This window comes from Anopheles cruzii, chromosome 2 (genome assembly GCF_943734635.1).
Source record: "Anopheles cruzii chromosome 2, idAnoCruzAS_RS32_06, whole genome shotgun sequence".
NCBI classification, from domain to species: Eukaryota; Metazoa; Arthropoda; class Insecta; order Diptera; family Culicidae; genus Anopheles; species Anopheles cruzii.
Genome location: NC_069144.1, coordinates 117,270 through 132,017, shown reverse-complemented (window position 1 = coordinate 132,017; position 14,748 = coordinate 117,270). Strand labels below are relative to the sequence as shown.

The 14,748-nt window shown below is 44.6% G+C and overlaps 2 protein-coding genes across 2 annotated transcripts in view; both read right to left on the bottom strand.

Annotated features, from left to right (window-relative positions):
* Nucleotides 1-1,692: 1,692 nt before the first annotated feature.
* LOC128277592 (uncharacterized) lies at nucleotides 1,693-4,286 on the bottom strand. Its single transcript, XM_053016071.1, has 4 exons — nucleotides 3,071-4,286; nucleotides 2,415-2,997; nucleotides 2,177-2,340; nucleotides 1,693-2,108 (listed from the first exon to the last, which is right to left on the bottom strand). The coding sequence occupies exons 1-4, from the start codon at nucleotides 4,004-4,006 to the stop codon at nucleotides 1,767-1,769; spliced, it is 2,025 nt and encodes a 674-aa protein (XP_052872031.1). The 5' UTR covers nucleotides 4,007-4,286; the 3' UTR covers nucleotides 1,693-1,766.
* A 2,362-nt stretch (nucleotides 4,287-6,648) lies between these two features.
* LOC128268035 (methylcytosine dioxygenase TET) overlaps nucleotides 6,649-14,748 on the bottom strand; it is a 46,645-nt gene continuing 38,545 nt past the window's right edge. Inside the window, exons 2-3 of the mRNA XM_053005031.1 lie at nucleotides 7,220-7,332; nucleotides 6,649-7,155 (exon numbers count right to left, since the gene is read on the bottom strand). Coding sequence (XP_052860991.1) covers nucleotides 6,929-7,155; nucleotides 7,220-7,332 — 340 coding nt within the window. The 3' untranslated portion in view covers nucleotides 6,649-6,928. The remainder of the gene's footprint in view (nucleotides 7,156-7,219; nucleotides 7,333-14,748) is intronic.

Sequence of the window (14,748 nt, the reverse complement as noted above, 5' to 3'; positions counted from 1 at the left end):
CATTCCTTGGTCTATTTTCCTGTGCGTTCATTGCTGGGCACTGGAAATGAATATGGCGGTCAATATGGCTTACAGAAAGGACTGATCTTTGCAGCGGTGGTTCAATTCCCACTAGCACATTTTTTGTTGTAGTCGGCAGACTCTCTCTCGACGCTATCTCCGACGGTTGATCCACGCCAACATTTTCCGTTTCGTTAATACTGATATCAGAAACGATAGAGGAATTCAAGCTAACTTCGCTAGAACTTATTATGCTATTGTTGGTGAAAATAGGGACATAAGCTGGTAACAGTCTATTTGAAGAGTATTTTCCAATCTGGTAACGTCGATTCAATGAATCGTCGTTGAACTGAAAGTGGCACAAAATTGGTAGCATTCTAGGTTCGTTAGGACGTAACAGCTCGTCGATCAGTTTTTCCTGTAAATTCTGCAACATACCGCTATTTATGCTCTGCAGGTTCGAGTTTTTCAGCACCGTCTTGCGCAGCTTGTCACGTTCGCGGCTCTTCTTCTTCTCGCGAATACGCTGTGAGTGTGTAAGATATTTGGTCAGCTTGTCCAGTTTGGCGGACCAGTTGTTGAACCGTGCTTTTACTTTTGCAACTATCATTTTTTGATCTTCCAGCACGCAGTTATTCTGCGTCATATCAACAAAGCAGAGTTCCTGGACGCCACCACTTCTTAGCTTGTTCCGGTAGCCAGTGAACTGTTCCGCACTGTTTAGGGGCATTGTTTGTGCCATCCGAAACAGACCTTCGTGGTACGTTGTGTCGAACGAAATTTGATGCAGTGGTTCACGGATACGTAGTGACGGCTGTGTCGCGTACGTTTCGTAGATTGTGTTAGCGTACTTCTCCTTCGAATTTTCACTACGCCCGGGCATTTTGCTTTCCACCACTCGAGAAACATCAGTGTGATCGAAGAACAATGCACGAGCGTAAGAATTGCTAAGTCCAGGGTCGCGAACGGTAGCGATTGGCGGCGGATCTGCCGAAGGGCTATCATAGATGATGGGCCTGCGGTGGTTGGTCTTTTCTGTTGATGTTGGAACAACGCTCTGCACTGGTGGGTTTGTAGTATTCACCCGAATTCTTCCCATGAGTTGGCGGATGTCGGCTTGGGCTTTGCCAACAGGCTGAGTACCTTTCTGAGCCTTCTGCATTATGGATCCGTAGTAGCGGTGACAATATCAACGTAGAAGTAGGAAACAATTAGGACAGCTAAATTTACGACGCGAAACAGCTTAACTGAGAAACGGAAATGAATATTGCGGCAAATCGTAGATGCCACCTCACAATGACAGCAGAGCTTTGACGTTTCACGCTGTCGACAGCTACGAAAGAAATTTTAAATTCAAATTTTTAAATAGAGACCAAACCAACTGTTGGCAGGGTTGCATCGTTGCTCTAGATCAGAGGTCTCAAACACGCGGCCCTCGAAACTGTTTTGTGCGGGACGCGGCCACGTCCGCGGAGTACATAATTACGTTACACCAGTCGGAAAAATCAGTAAAAAATCACAAGAAAATGTTCTTGTCGGTTCAGCTACCGGCACAGAAATGACCGATACGATTTATTTCAAATCCAAACCAAAGTGTGTAAAATTTAATGAAAAAACATTTTCTTTATGTGGTGCGACCCGTTGTCTAGCTGTTCCTTTCTACTGCTCTAGATCAAAGTAGCTAAATACACATTCTCAAAAGGTAATTTGAAAAATTTATTATCTATCACTTTGACATACTTTCAGAAGATCACAACTAATTCCGCTCATAGCACTTCCGTTAGCAAGTGACCCATTCTTTTGAGTTCATCGACCGCCCCTTGCAGAATGCTGTGAGCTTCGTCTTCGCTGCCAATAACGGCCCTGTCGGCAAGTATGCCTAGCTGTAGCTTTCCCCCGTAAGTGAGAAGTGTGATTCCCACGGCGGTAGTGCCTAGATTCGGAATAAAGAAAGTTAGGTTTTTTAGTTCGCGTCCTTGGATACGGGGTAGTTGCTGTGGGCCCGGCAGGTTCGAGATCGCCATTGTGCTGTGTGCGCTTTTGAGAATCCTTCGTAGGATGGCCTCCGGAAAGAGGCAAGTCATTTTCGACATTATCCAATAGTTAATCTGTAATATAACTTGAATATAGTGGCGGTTTTACTCTGAGTTCCCTCAACATCCCTGACGGTACGGACCATGTAATCGGACGAAGAGCGTAATGCGTCCGAATAGCTCTTTATAGCAAGGATGCGCTTTCGAAGTGCGAGACAGCGATTGGAGTCATTTAAGCAGATGCCGGGTGCGATGGGCAATGTTTGCAGTGCCACCGAAAAACGATTGTGTAGCTTCAAGTGGGGAGCTAACATGGTAATTAAATTGTCGAGAAAAGAAAGCAAAAGTAAGATATATCTACAAATGTTTTCGATGACTTACATTCTTTCTCGATTCTGGCAGGAAGTACTACAGTGAGACTCTGAGCAGGGGTTAGTTGGTCGCATCTGTTCCTGAAGTACTGCTCTAAACTGGATGACAATGCCGCAAGGAATACGTCGGAAAATCTTGTACCAGGCAACAGCCGTTTGGTGCGTTTAATAATATCAACCATCGTGTGACAACAGCTCCCGGTGTTTTCCTCATACAGCCAACTGACCACCTTGTCGTGGGACATTTCTGTTGCATGAATGCAATTGCTATCCACTTGTCGTCGCGACACATCGTGAAAAAATGCCGGTGCTGTATAAATGGTCCACAGAATACGTCGTATTCGCTCCATCTGCGCTACAAAATCTGCGACAGAAGGAAGCTTTTTCCATGAACGGACGATGCAAGTTTCCTGTTTATATGGATTTCGATGTACCGAAGTGTTGTTGTTCTCAAGAATGTAGTTGATGTTCATCACTTTAAGCTTCGATAAGTATTTCCAGCGTGATGGTACCTCCCTATCAACGATCGATTCCAACAGCAGACGCATTAGCGCCACACCATCGCCCAGCGAATGATGGACACGGAAAAGTATCTATTTCGTTAAGATGTCGACAAACGTGAGTCTTTCAGGGAGGATTTCATTCATTCAGCACACACTTACTTACCGGATATTTCAAAATCTGTTTACTTTCATCGATTATCGGTTGGCGGCCAACGAGAACTTCCCAGGAAGAAGTGTGAGCGGCAGGCAGGTTACGGTTGTTGATTGCACTTAGCAATGTCCTCAAATGGTGTTCCTCGATGTGCGATTGCCCTTCCGACAACGGGACGAGGTCTAGGAATCGTATATAATCTTCAACGGTGAGTGCAGACTGATCAGACCAAAAGTAATAGCCCAGCTCTACGTTGCGCTTCCAGAACATTTTTGGATGGGGCTGATAGTAGCCCATCAGCCGTGACGAAATACGTTTACGCAAGGTGAGCAGAATTTCTGAACTGATGGTAGAGTGATGGCCACCGGACGGTTCTTCAACGTGTGTCAGGATGTTGATCATTCCGCGGGAGTTTTCATTTTCGATTGCCCACACAACGTCCGCTCCGTCCAAAAGCCCTTTGAAGTGGTTTCCGTGACGCCGACGTAACACGAGTTCGATAGCCGTGCGATAGAACTTAAACACCAGAATCACGGCAACAAGCAATGGCGAAATTAACACGAACTCAAGAAACGTAAGGAACGTATAGATGGCTCGCCGCATATCCACCGCACCACTGGTAAACTTTAAGTCGTCGTGTTCCTCTCTCCACCGGATCATTTTGTGTCGTAAAAACAAAAACAGTACCAATCCCGAGACGATACCGAACTGGGTTGGTGATAGCAGAAGATCGAGCCGACTTTCATCCTGCACGGTTCCGTTTCTGCTCTTTGCAATCGGACCGGTTGGACCAAAGGGGCCAGGATAGCTGAAGTTGCGTGCCACGGCTTCCCAGATGGAGGCACCTGTGCCGGATGCCCAGTCGAAGAATGCGGTTGTTTCGAAACTCATTGTTGAATCAGGTTGTATGCTGGAGTCGTGGAGCGTAACTGAACTGCGTTGAGACATGCGCTCAGAGACTGATGCGCCGGACACTGAACGCAAACGTATGTGCGAAGTTCACTTGCCAAAGGTCAGGCACGCAACGGTAGCGATTCACTGTGCTGATTGGTACACAGTAACAATCACTGGAGAAGAAAGTCTCTTGGCAGCAGGTTTTGCCTTGTTATCAATACATTTGCTTTGGAGGGAATAAGTTGTGTTGAGTGTTGAGCCCTGGCTTATATAGATTTTTCTGCTGCCCCTTAGAACAGCTTTGTTCGGTCATCAAGAGCGTACTCCGTCAGTATCTATATTAAATTATTGTTGCCGTACAAATAGTAAGCCACATCGCGTGTATGCATCCGTATGTCAACCTAAGCACTCCAGCATGGGTAGAAATTTCGGTTTTACTGACGAAACACGACGGGGAGGAAGAACTTCGCCAGGGAATCCATATGAATTCCAAGTCTACGACTGCAACGCACAATAATTCATTTACAGAGAAGAAAAATAACGAAGAGAACAGGACAAGGGCTTTCTTTGCTATTGGCGGTTGTTCCCAAAGTTGTTGCGTGGTATTCTAAGCGGAGTAATGTGTGCTTGGCATGGTTATTATTCAACGAAGTGCAGAGTTGTGAAGTAACGTATATTTTCAAGCAAAGGCAGCTTCAAAGGTTGTCAACTATGTTGTTACAAGACAACCTTTGCAAGCATTTAAAATATGCTATTCTCGATGCTAACGATGTTATTGCTCATACTATGAGTAGTACGAGCATTTAGCCAGGAAGGGCTCTGGCAGAGTACGGCTAGATAAATTTATGTTACTTAACTGCACTTTCGTCGTACACCCATAATATGCAACGCCACTGTCTCTTTCAGAGGTGCTGTTAATAGCAACCAGGCGCCCGCTTTGTGGTATGCGCCACGAATGCATATTACTTGTTTTCGAATGCTCCTTGCATTCTGTTTATGGGGCAGGAATATTTAGTAGCGAAGGGAACCTATGAAAACGCGAACACGATTAGGGGAAGGAGCGAGCAGCACAATATGAAACACGTGGTACCTGCTTTACTTAGTTTGCGCGTGGAATTGTTTATTTTCAGCGCGAAACCGTCCGCTGTATTGATTGGCTCGAGTTCTACCCCACTACACAGTTCGGGTCTCTCAGCCGGCGAACGGTAAGCGAATGAGTAACATCGCTCCCAGAATGTGTGGTCCACGTGTACACAATTTCCTCATAGCTCCTGTGCCGGCGGCCACAATTTATTTTCGCTTACAATTGCGTTGGTGACGATTGGCTAGCCGGAAAATGCGTGTGGTTGCGTGGTGCGAGAAAACTCTCGCTTCCCGTGTGGTTTACGACAAACTATCTACAAGCGATCGGAAAAGGGTATACGCTTGGGGTGTAGGCGCGGGAGTTGGAGGTGTCAAAATGCGCGCGTCCATCGTCCGTTGGATCGTAAAATAAATCTGTTACTTTTTTCCCATGCGTCGAGGTAGGGCTGACTGTGCACCACCATACCTCCGATGTTTGAATGCTCGAGAGCAACGGTGGGGTCACCTTACCTTCGTTCACCCAAATATAATGTCTTCTCGCCCTCGCTACAGCTAAGCTGTGTCCATTATAGGGGAAAACGCGTAGCACCTTCCTCTGACCTCGCGATCGCGATGGGCGATCGTATTGGTTGGTGTGGTTTATTGGTGGGTCCTTGTGGGTCGGGTAGCTACGTTGTTTTTGTTATTCTTAATTTTTTATTATACACAACAGACAAATGAACCGTTCGAGGAAGGGAGCGAAAAGACAGGGTATACACCAAACGATAGTTCTAGAGGTTAGGATCGACGTGTGGTTCGAAGCGGCTACACTGAAGTACGCGATTGTAGTTAACGCAACTTTAAGTAATTTGTACAACTAAATAAGTTCGAAAACTCATGAACATAGTGCATTGCATTGCATAATGCATTTTGTACAGAAATCTTCGTCGTTTTAGATGGTATGTCGTAATTGCAAAAAGACCGTGAAAAGTGTCAATAGAAAACTGACCTTCCCGGCATGTACCTAAAAATTTATTCTGGAAGAGAACTCCAAACTCTCTAACAAAACTTTTGGTTTCAAGTGTAGACTTTCATTGCGTCGTCTAGCGTAAAAAACTTGGAAAATATACATATGTCCAGGGCTTGTGTTCATATCAGCTCACAACATTGGGCATGTGCTAGTGCTGGCACGGCCTAGCTAGCAAGTTTAGTGATGAGCGCGAAATACGATCGAGTGAAACCATTTGTTTATAATCAATTTCAAATATGTATACAAAGGTAGTATACGTTTTCTACTAGCATTTCACTCGCATAACGTAGCACTGGTGGACTCCCAGCGACGGTTAGTTTTGTTTAGTATCCGCCCTGATAGGAAGTATGGTATGGAGGAACGGAGTGGAAGAATAAGGTGTGAATTATTTTTATAAATTGTGGTTAGTATGGGAGAATCATTCTCAAAGTTGATTTCCGATCATGTATAGCTGCTACCCTTAGAGAAACACAGTGAAAACAAAGCGACTCATGTACTCATTATTTACAGTATGTGACGTTAAACAATTGCCTTACCAATGGTTGATACGTGAGGTTTTCAAAATTTTGGTTTTATTGCTCGATATTAACAACGAAGTTGGAGCTAAACAATGTTTTAAAAAGTTAACAGTAATCAAAATAGCTATGCTTACTTCTATCGTTTTAATTATTTTAGCTACTATATTCCAAACGGCGTCGTTTTGCGTTTGCGTGTGCTATAAAATTGATTGTGTTCTTGTAGATTACTTTTTAAACTTCTTTTTGTGTTCTAGCTAAATGATTTGTTCTCTACCTAAAGCCTGAAGCTGGCCTGGTTTAGTGTTAGCGTTGTAAGAAACGAGCGTTGTATTAAAAAGTCTCCTGAATGACGCTCTGAAAGGTTTTTTAAACTTTCAGATCACTAGTCATTTTTTGGCGCTTGACCCAGCAGAGTATATTAACCCAAGCGAAGGCACATGAGCCCACGTACACTACTCGAAACTTTGGCGGTACCAGAACAAAATTTAGGGTTTGAGCTGGAATCCAAAAAAGACAGGATCGGGCAAACGTGGGAACAAACTTTTGCCGGCACTCTTCGGTGATGGATGATTGTCGTTCCATTAGTGACATGCCTGCATTTGTGGAGGACGAAAGGGTAGCTACGCATACTTTGACTGGCTGCCACACAATACATACCAGTAAAAAATATCACCAACAATGGAGGAGTCAACAAAAATTGATCCAACAGTAACTTTTTTACTATGATTCTTTTTGCGGTTCCAGGGAAAGTTTTATCAAGCCACCTATACCTGTAATGTTCGTATATAAAAATCTACGTTAATACATATGTTTAGACATTTTTTTTGTCATTCTTTCTAATATGCAATGCAAGTCAATGCTTTGGAGCTAGCACAACATTTTTGCGTTTTTTTCGCACTTACAATACCGTATTATGTGGTGAGGCTACAACAGTGGCAATTAATTACCTTCGAGAGACAAAAGGTTTCGTTTTCCTTTCTTGGTGTGCAGAAATAATGGAGGCGCGAAAAAAATGAATGTGTATTTGAAGATGTGATCATTTTGTAGCTTTGTGATATTTCCACAAACCTGACCAAGCGAGTGACGTTTCGTGCGACTCAAGGAGAAGGAAAAGAAGAAAATAGTAGTAGAAAAAAACACAGAGAGAGAGAAAGAGAGTGGGGGAGCTTTCCATTCGTACATATTAGCACAAAGAAGATACAAATAGTAGGGAGAAAAAACAGGATCGTAATTAGAACAAGAGTTTGAATTGATGAATGCATTCCATATCAAAATGCACGGGCTGCGAGAAGTAGCATGATCATGATCTGTGGTTTTTGTATAACAACCCACCAATTGTATAGTATCGGAGCATAAACAAACGTGCCCATCACGGCATACCGTCCCAGCGTGGGCCTGTCAATGCTTTGCGGTGGATTAGTCTGAAAAGGTAGGACGTGTCTTATATAAATGCTCTCTCCAGGTCACTGCACTCCAGTACTAACCAAAATCTTTCTCGTTATCGTTTGCTGAGAAAATTCTGCTCCGACGTAAAGCGTCCCGTACACTAAACCGTTTCCCGCCAAAGGATGCTTTGTGAAAAAGCTGCCGAACGCCTTTAGAAGCGTTGCCATGGTTGCCACTGCCCTGCGTCTGCTCACGCAAGTCACGTCTGTGAAAATGTGACTGCTGGGTTCTGCGAAAATGATCAATAAGTTAACAAAAGATAACACGGGCTGTAAGCACACAATGTCGGCGTAACATACTCGCAGATATTCCGCCGTTTACACACAATCGCAAGGCTTACGATTTTTGCGGTGGAAATCTACGCTAGGGTGGCAATTTTGATGGCTTATCGACTTTGGCGAAAGAAAATGAATAGAGCAGATTCTGTCCTGAAAACGCACTTTCCAGCGATCGCACAAACTATATATTAGTATTCGTCATCTATATTAGAGGGAAATGAAATAATATTAAGGCAAAAGCAACGAGATGAATGTCGTCGAGGCCACAAGCACCTTGCCAAGCTATCACTGATTTACTAAAATGACACTCGACGAAATCGATTCACCGGGGTTTTGCTTACAACGTGGACAGCGCGTTTATGCGCAAAGAAAACCGAATTGAGTACGTTTTGCGTTTCACGTTGTCGCGAAAACACCGTTGTTGTTTGACGTTTCCACCATGCGTTTTAATGTTTTGCTATGATTTTTCGTGGGTCTCGGGCAATTCGGGACCGGTTTGTGTCGTGGAACCACCAAGTACCAAAATTAACTACACCCACATTCCCGGGCAAGCACAGACGTTTTGAACATTTCCCCTTCGTTTGTGACTGTTTTCCCGCACATTTTTTGAGCTCACAAATTGTAAATTACATTAGCCGACGCCAAGACCAAGACTGTCCACCGTAAGCAAGTATTAGCCGACGCAACAGGTCGCTCCGACGTCTTCGTTGGCACTGTATGATCAAACATTCTAACAGCACATCGGGAGCCATGGCAGATTGTTGGAACCCAAAGCAATCGCAGGCGATAGTATAATCACCGTCAATTGCTACTAATAAAGTCGGTGCGGCTGTTTTAAATTGAAATCGACCAAGCGTCGGCCAAATCGTCGATCCTAGCGGTGCATGCTGTAGCGCTGTAGCTCTGATTCGGAGCTATTACGTCATCAAAGTGAACAGCAAAACGAATTAATTGGAAACTCTTTCGTCGATGGTAGAAGAGAAAAGCGGAAAATCATGTTGCACTTCACAGTTAAACTTTAAGAATCTGCGTAACTCAAGGATTAAAAAAAAAAAGAATCTTGAAGCACGGAATTCGAAATTTGTATTTCGGTTTTTCTTGTAAGCTATCACGCTGAATATAAAATGATAGAACAGTTCATGCTTTTCGATACTTTTCATTCAGCAAAACAGATTGCTTTGCGCGACATTTTGTCCGTTTGACCAACATTCAATCTCAAGTACCTTGTCTTTAGACATTGGCCGTTAAATTTCCAACACCAACTTTGTATATATGTGCAATGAAAACTGAATGAAAGATGAATGAACAAACCGACACCCGATGGCAATATGATGACTGATGAAGTTAAAAATGTGGTTGCCGTTTCGCGCCACATTAGGAACGATTTTTTGCTCAATCTGGCTGGTCGAGGGTCGTACTGTGACATCATGTTTCAACTGCGTACTGAATCAATGCGGCGTGCGGTAATTTTTCTTTGAACCTTGTGTCACGTACCGAAAAGTAGCGACTCTGTCATTGCATAGTACCAAACCCCTAACGTAGTCGAGCGTAATTAAAAGACTTTGTATTGATATGTTCTTCCAAATACTGTCAATGGATATTGATGAGAAAAGATTTAGGTAAAATAAAATATGAATTTGGCGAATCGTTCGTAAAAGTTTTAACGATCGGTTTTTGTGCTGTAGGTACGGGCACATGAAATAGCAGAAAGGTTGTTGAACGAGGGATATACTGTTCCGAAAGATACCCTGTTACTATAAAAAATCGTACCACATTCTTGCATAGATCGCTCGGATCTTGAACAAGCCAATAATTTCCCACATCCGATCGATCGGCAGGCACCATTTCCAACCAATGATTCCAACCCACGATTGAACAATGATTATGTAGTCCGTTCTTACGAATAAGAAGGAAAAGAAAATCGAAAAGCATGGTTCAGGCTCGTTCTACATTGTTGGAAGGAGGGCTATTAGTAGCGAAAGATCCAGCGCAATTTTATTATAGCGAACGGGTTATCGGCCCCTATGAGAAAACGATAACTCAACACTAACTCAAAGCCGCAAGGAAAGTACTTCCGGCATCGGACGCTACACGAACGGACGCAGCGTTTCCGAACGATCCATTGCAAGGCCAGAAATGATCGTACTGTGACTTTGAGACTCGAAACATCAGAAATGTTCTCATCCTCTCAAAAGACCCACAAAAAATCATCCAGTCATCTCAATTGTAGCCGCCATTACAATACAACAACTTTAGATTAATTGAATTCTACGAGCAGCAGTGTTAATGCGTAATTATATGTAATCAATGAAACGAGCTGACTGCCCACGAAATATCCAATAATTCCGAAGATAACACATAAGCGCCACATTCGAATTCGGCCCCATTGCATACTGCTTAACACGCTTTTATGACACTGGAGATTTGAAAACTATTTCTACCCCGTACAACTTATAAGATTGTATGGTATGTTCTTCATTCTTATTATGATGCCATGATGGCATTAAACTGTATTCAATGCGTAAATCAAAGAATAACCCAGTGGTGTTTGCCTTGGCGCCAACCACAGCGGAGTGGCTCGGATTTGAGAATTATACCGCTTCACTTTTGCATCGATGATACAAACCTTTCCGCTCAGGAAGTGGTCAGTCTCAATCTTCCGGTGCAGCTACTGCCATGGTTCCGATTTGCATAACCAATGCATAACTGGCTTCTGGTCATTACGCGCTTATAATGGGACTTCGGCTGTCGGCTATTGATGCACATCGCACAGCGAGAACGGCCGCCGAGCTCTTTTATGTTATTGCACTTTGCATATGCATTCGCGGGAATGCACTCAGATTGATAATTGGCATGCGTAACGATCGGTCTTCCTTTGGTGAGTAATGTAAGACTAGCAGGTCCACAGACCACTCCGCGTAGCCTTTCCTCATCGACGGTTATTGGACTGGATGTAAATAAACTAAATATTCGTTCGAAACGGAAATCAATTATTGGTTTCGACGATCAACGCGTAAAGGCTCATAATGATGCACCAAAGAATATGCAATACTTGACTCTCTTGCTTGCTTGATGTTTGTAATCTTTAAGGTGGAAGCTTGTATTATTTCTAGTAGCCATAATGCGAAATGCAATTGTTTTTTGTGTGGAAAATCTTTAGTTGTGTCGATTGCGTAATGATTCTGCACAGAGAGTAAGCAGTTCTCAAATACTAATGTACGAATACATACGTGCGTACCAATAAGCACGTATGAATGTTTCAACCAGAAGTGTAGAAGGGAATTTAAATTCGATGACATTTTCTCGCTTTTGACCGCGAAACCAGCTTACAAGAAGAAGAGTGCAAGAAAATGTGTTAAATAACATTCAAAAAGCGTGTTGTGAAACCGTCGTGGACTGCCGCCATTCAGAATGAGGATGGCAGGGAAATTTACCTCGAGAGCCGGCGTAAATGGCTTCCGTATAGTACGAGGGCAGAATTCAGTAGCCACAACTCTATATCCTGTCAAGCTGTAATTTCATGGAGGAGCTCGGAAAAAGCGAATTTGCGATCAAGAAAGAGAGAAAGAAAGGATCAACTAGAGCCAGACTTATTGGCGATGGAAGGTGCGGCCAGAGTGCGGAAAGCATAAAAATTATTACGGTCGATTAGACATCATTCACTTAATTATCCAGCAACGGAGCTCGAAGTCTCGACAGGGCCGGCCGAAAGGTCCAAGCGAAGCGACCCACTGATGATCATCGTTCCGGAGCCGATCGCCTCGCCGATTTGGCCGACACCGCGGCTGGGCCCTGGGAGCGAAAGGGTGCCGATGGCCGAAAGTGGCTGCTGTTTGACTAGCTGCGGCGCACAGGGCCCTGTCCGGCTGTCTACACGCACACCGCGCCCTCAGCGCCATGCGATCAAGCGCTGACGAGATGTTGAAGGAAACGAGCTGAAGGCGAAGATCGTTCTTGCCGAGGGCCTCCACCAACACGACGATGGGCTCGGCGATGTTGTTCGTTTTGCTCTTTTCTTCGGGCTCACTGACTCCAAGGCGCTCGCCACAACAGGCGCATCGCTGTGAAACTCTTTTCACCATGTGCTAATTGACCCAACTCAACTCTTCTAACGAGCCCTACAACCAGAACCTGTACTGGTGGCCTCCGTCCCCCCGGTGGGCTCCGTCCGTTCCCCGCTCGGTAGCGTCGTGATGTTGGGCCGTCGATGAATGCGCGGATCGAGTTTCTTTATCGCCGGAGGTGTTTTTATTCACCTCTCTTTGGTTGATTCGCTTTCATCCCCGTGGAGCGAGATGTCTCGTCACCGCGCGCAAGATCGTCTCGCCCGATCACATTCGGTGATCAACCTCACTTTTCTTATTTCGCTTGTGCTTTTCCCATCTGCTTCTTCACAGCTTGGTGAGAGATAATTTACGATCACGCAACACGCGTGACGAGGTGTTTTGAGAAACTTTGAATCCTAACCGGCTGTTTCTTCCACCCAATGCCGGTCGACGATCAGCTTCTTTCGATTCGGCTAACTTTTAGAACAAACCATGGCAGTTACGTATGCCATTCGGTTGGGCGGCAGTTGTAGTAATGCCACACAACCGAACATGTTAGCGCATTCCGTTGCAAACATGAATCTTGGCGGGTGTTTTGTTTCATATCCTTTTTAACACCGTGCCGGGCACTCACTCAATAGTTGATTGATTTTTTCGAGTACCTCTAGAGATGCCGTGGAGTGTTCTTGGACGGAGGCCCAACTTTCGTTGTGCTTTTGTGCCGCGTCAGACCAACATAGCTACCAACAACATGCATTTACAGCATAAAACACACACATACGCATGTGCAGTATGTATGCAAATTGCTAGAGGATAGGTTGTGACAAAAGCTGATATTGTGTGTGCCCCGAGACGTCTGTGGATTCGCAGTCTCCTTAAGCATAGTTTTTCTTCGCTTAGCAGCGGGCCATAGTTTGTCCCATGGCACGGCACTTTAAGCGCACAACGCATACACTCGTTTGCGTGAGGCGCGTAAAAAGCGAACCGGTTTTTCGAGCACGCGGTGTGCTTAAAATGTAATGTATGTAAAATGCTAAGTACTGAATCGTATGCGCTCAAGTGCAGCATATGTTCGGCATTGGCAAAAGGCCCTTCCTCTGCCCTCTTCTCTTATACACACACTCCTCTGTTTTCTAGGGGCTGTCTGGATTAGCCTGTGCGGATCGTGTCGTGGGCGACAAAGGAGGACTGCACCGCAAAACGCGGTGCTGAACTGCGAATCTATCTCACCAATCCAGCGGCAAGGCGTGATCAAGCCGTCTCGAGACACGGGAGATTGTGGCATGGCTCACTTGTGCAACGAATGCGACAGCGGCGGCTCCAAGGGTTGATTTAAGAGAGTGCACCCATAATGTATCAATAAAGTGAAGTGAACCATTTGTAAACGATTATTTATGCATCGAGCACACCACCCTACGAACACAGCGTTACACCACCTAGACCACCATCGGTTGTCGTATCGCGCGTGATGTCATCGATCTTTGTTTTAAAGTTTTGTTAGCAAAACACAAGACTGCGCACGTAGTAGACAGAGGAAATCTACCACCAAAATGGTAATCCAAAAGAAGTTGTGATCGAAAGTGTTATCCTGAAACACTGTGAAATATCGTGGCAACAACAGAACTTAATAACGATCAACAAGTTTTCAACGAATATTAACACAAGGCGAGTAATACATTGCCCGAGACGCTACCGTGCGTCGCAATTGCTACATTTTAACACTTTATGCCACACTCATCACCATTAACGACATTATCGCCTTCCGGTTTTTCTTGGATTGAAGGAACTGTTGGGAAATTTTCATTTTCTATGCCTAAGAATTTGTAGAACCATGTCCAATCACCGTATGAACCGAAACAGATCCGCGGAAATCGATACTCCGCTTGAACAGCAGCAGGGCTCCAGTGACGGATCGAGCTACAGCGTGCTACAGCAAATTTACACATGCTTCAGATCGTCGCATACCTCAACCGATCAATCACCTTCTTTTTAAGCATTTCCTTGCCCTGTTTTCCGGCTTCTTCCCTTCGGGCAGTTGGTCCACTGAAAATTACCAAGCATAACTCTGGACTAGCGAATCGCTCGGTGTCCATCCGCTGATGCGCACGCTGGGAACGTAACAAACTACATGATTATTATTATCATCCTGTTGCGGAAAATCATAGGGACCATCGTTGGTGGGAGCAAAACCGCAGGCGAAGAATCAGCAAAAGAACGAGTAGCAATAAACCCATGTTTCTCTGCAATTCGTGGTTAAGGTTCCCTTGAGGTTCCAGGCAAAAGAGGCGACGGCGTGACGTGTTGAAAAGACACGCAAAACAAACGATAACACTTCAAAACGATAATCGAACGTGCAAGGCTTTCATAACTCTGCTTAAGAAGAAGGAGAAAGACATCAAACAGGAAAGAAAAACGT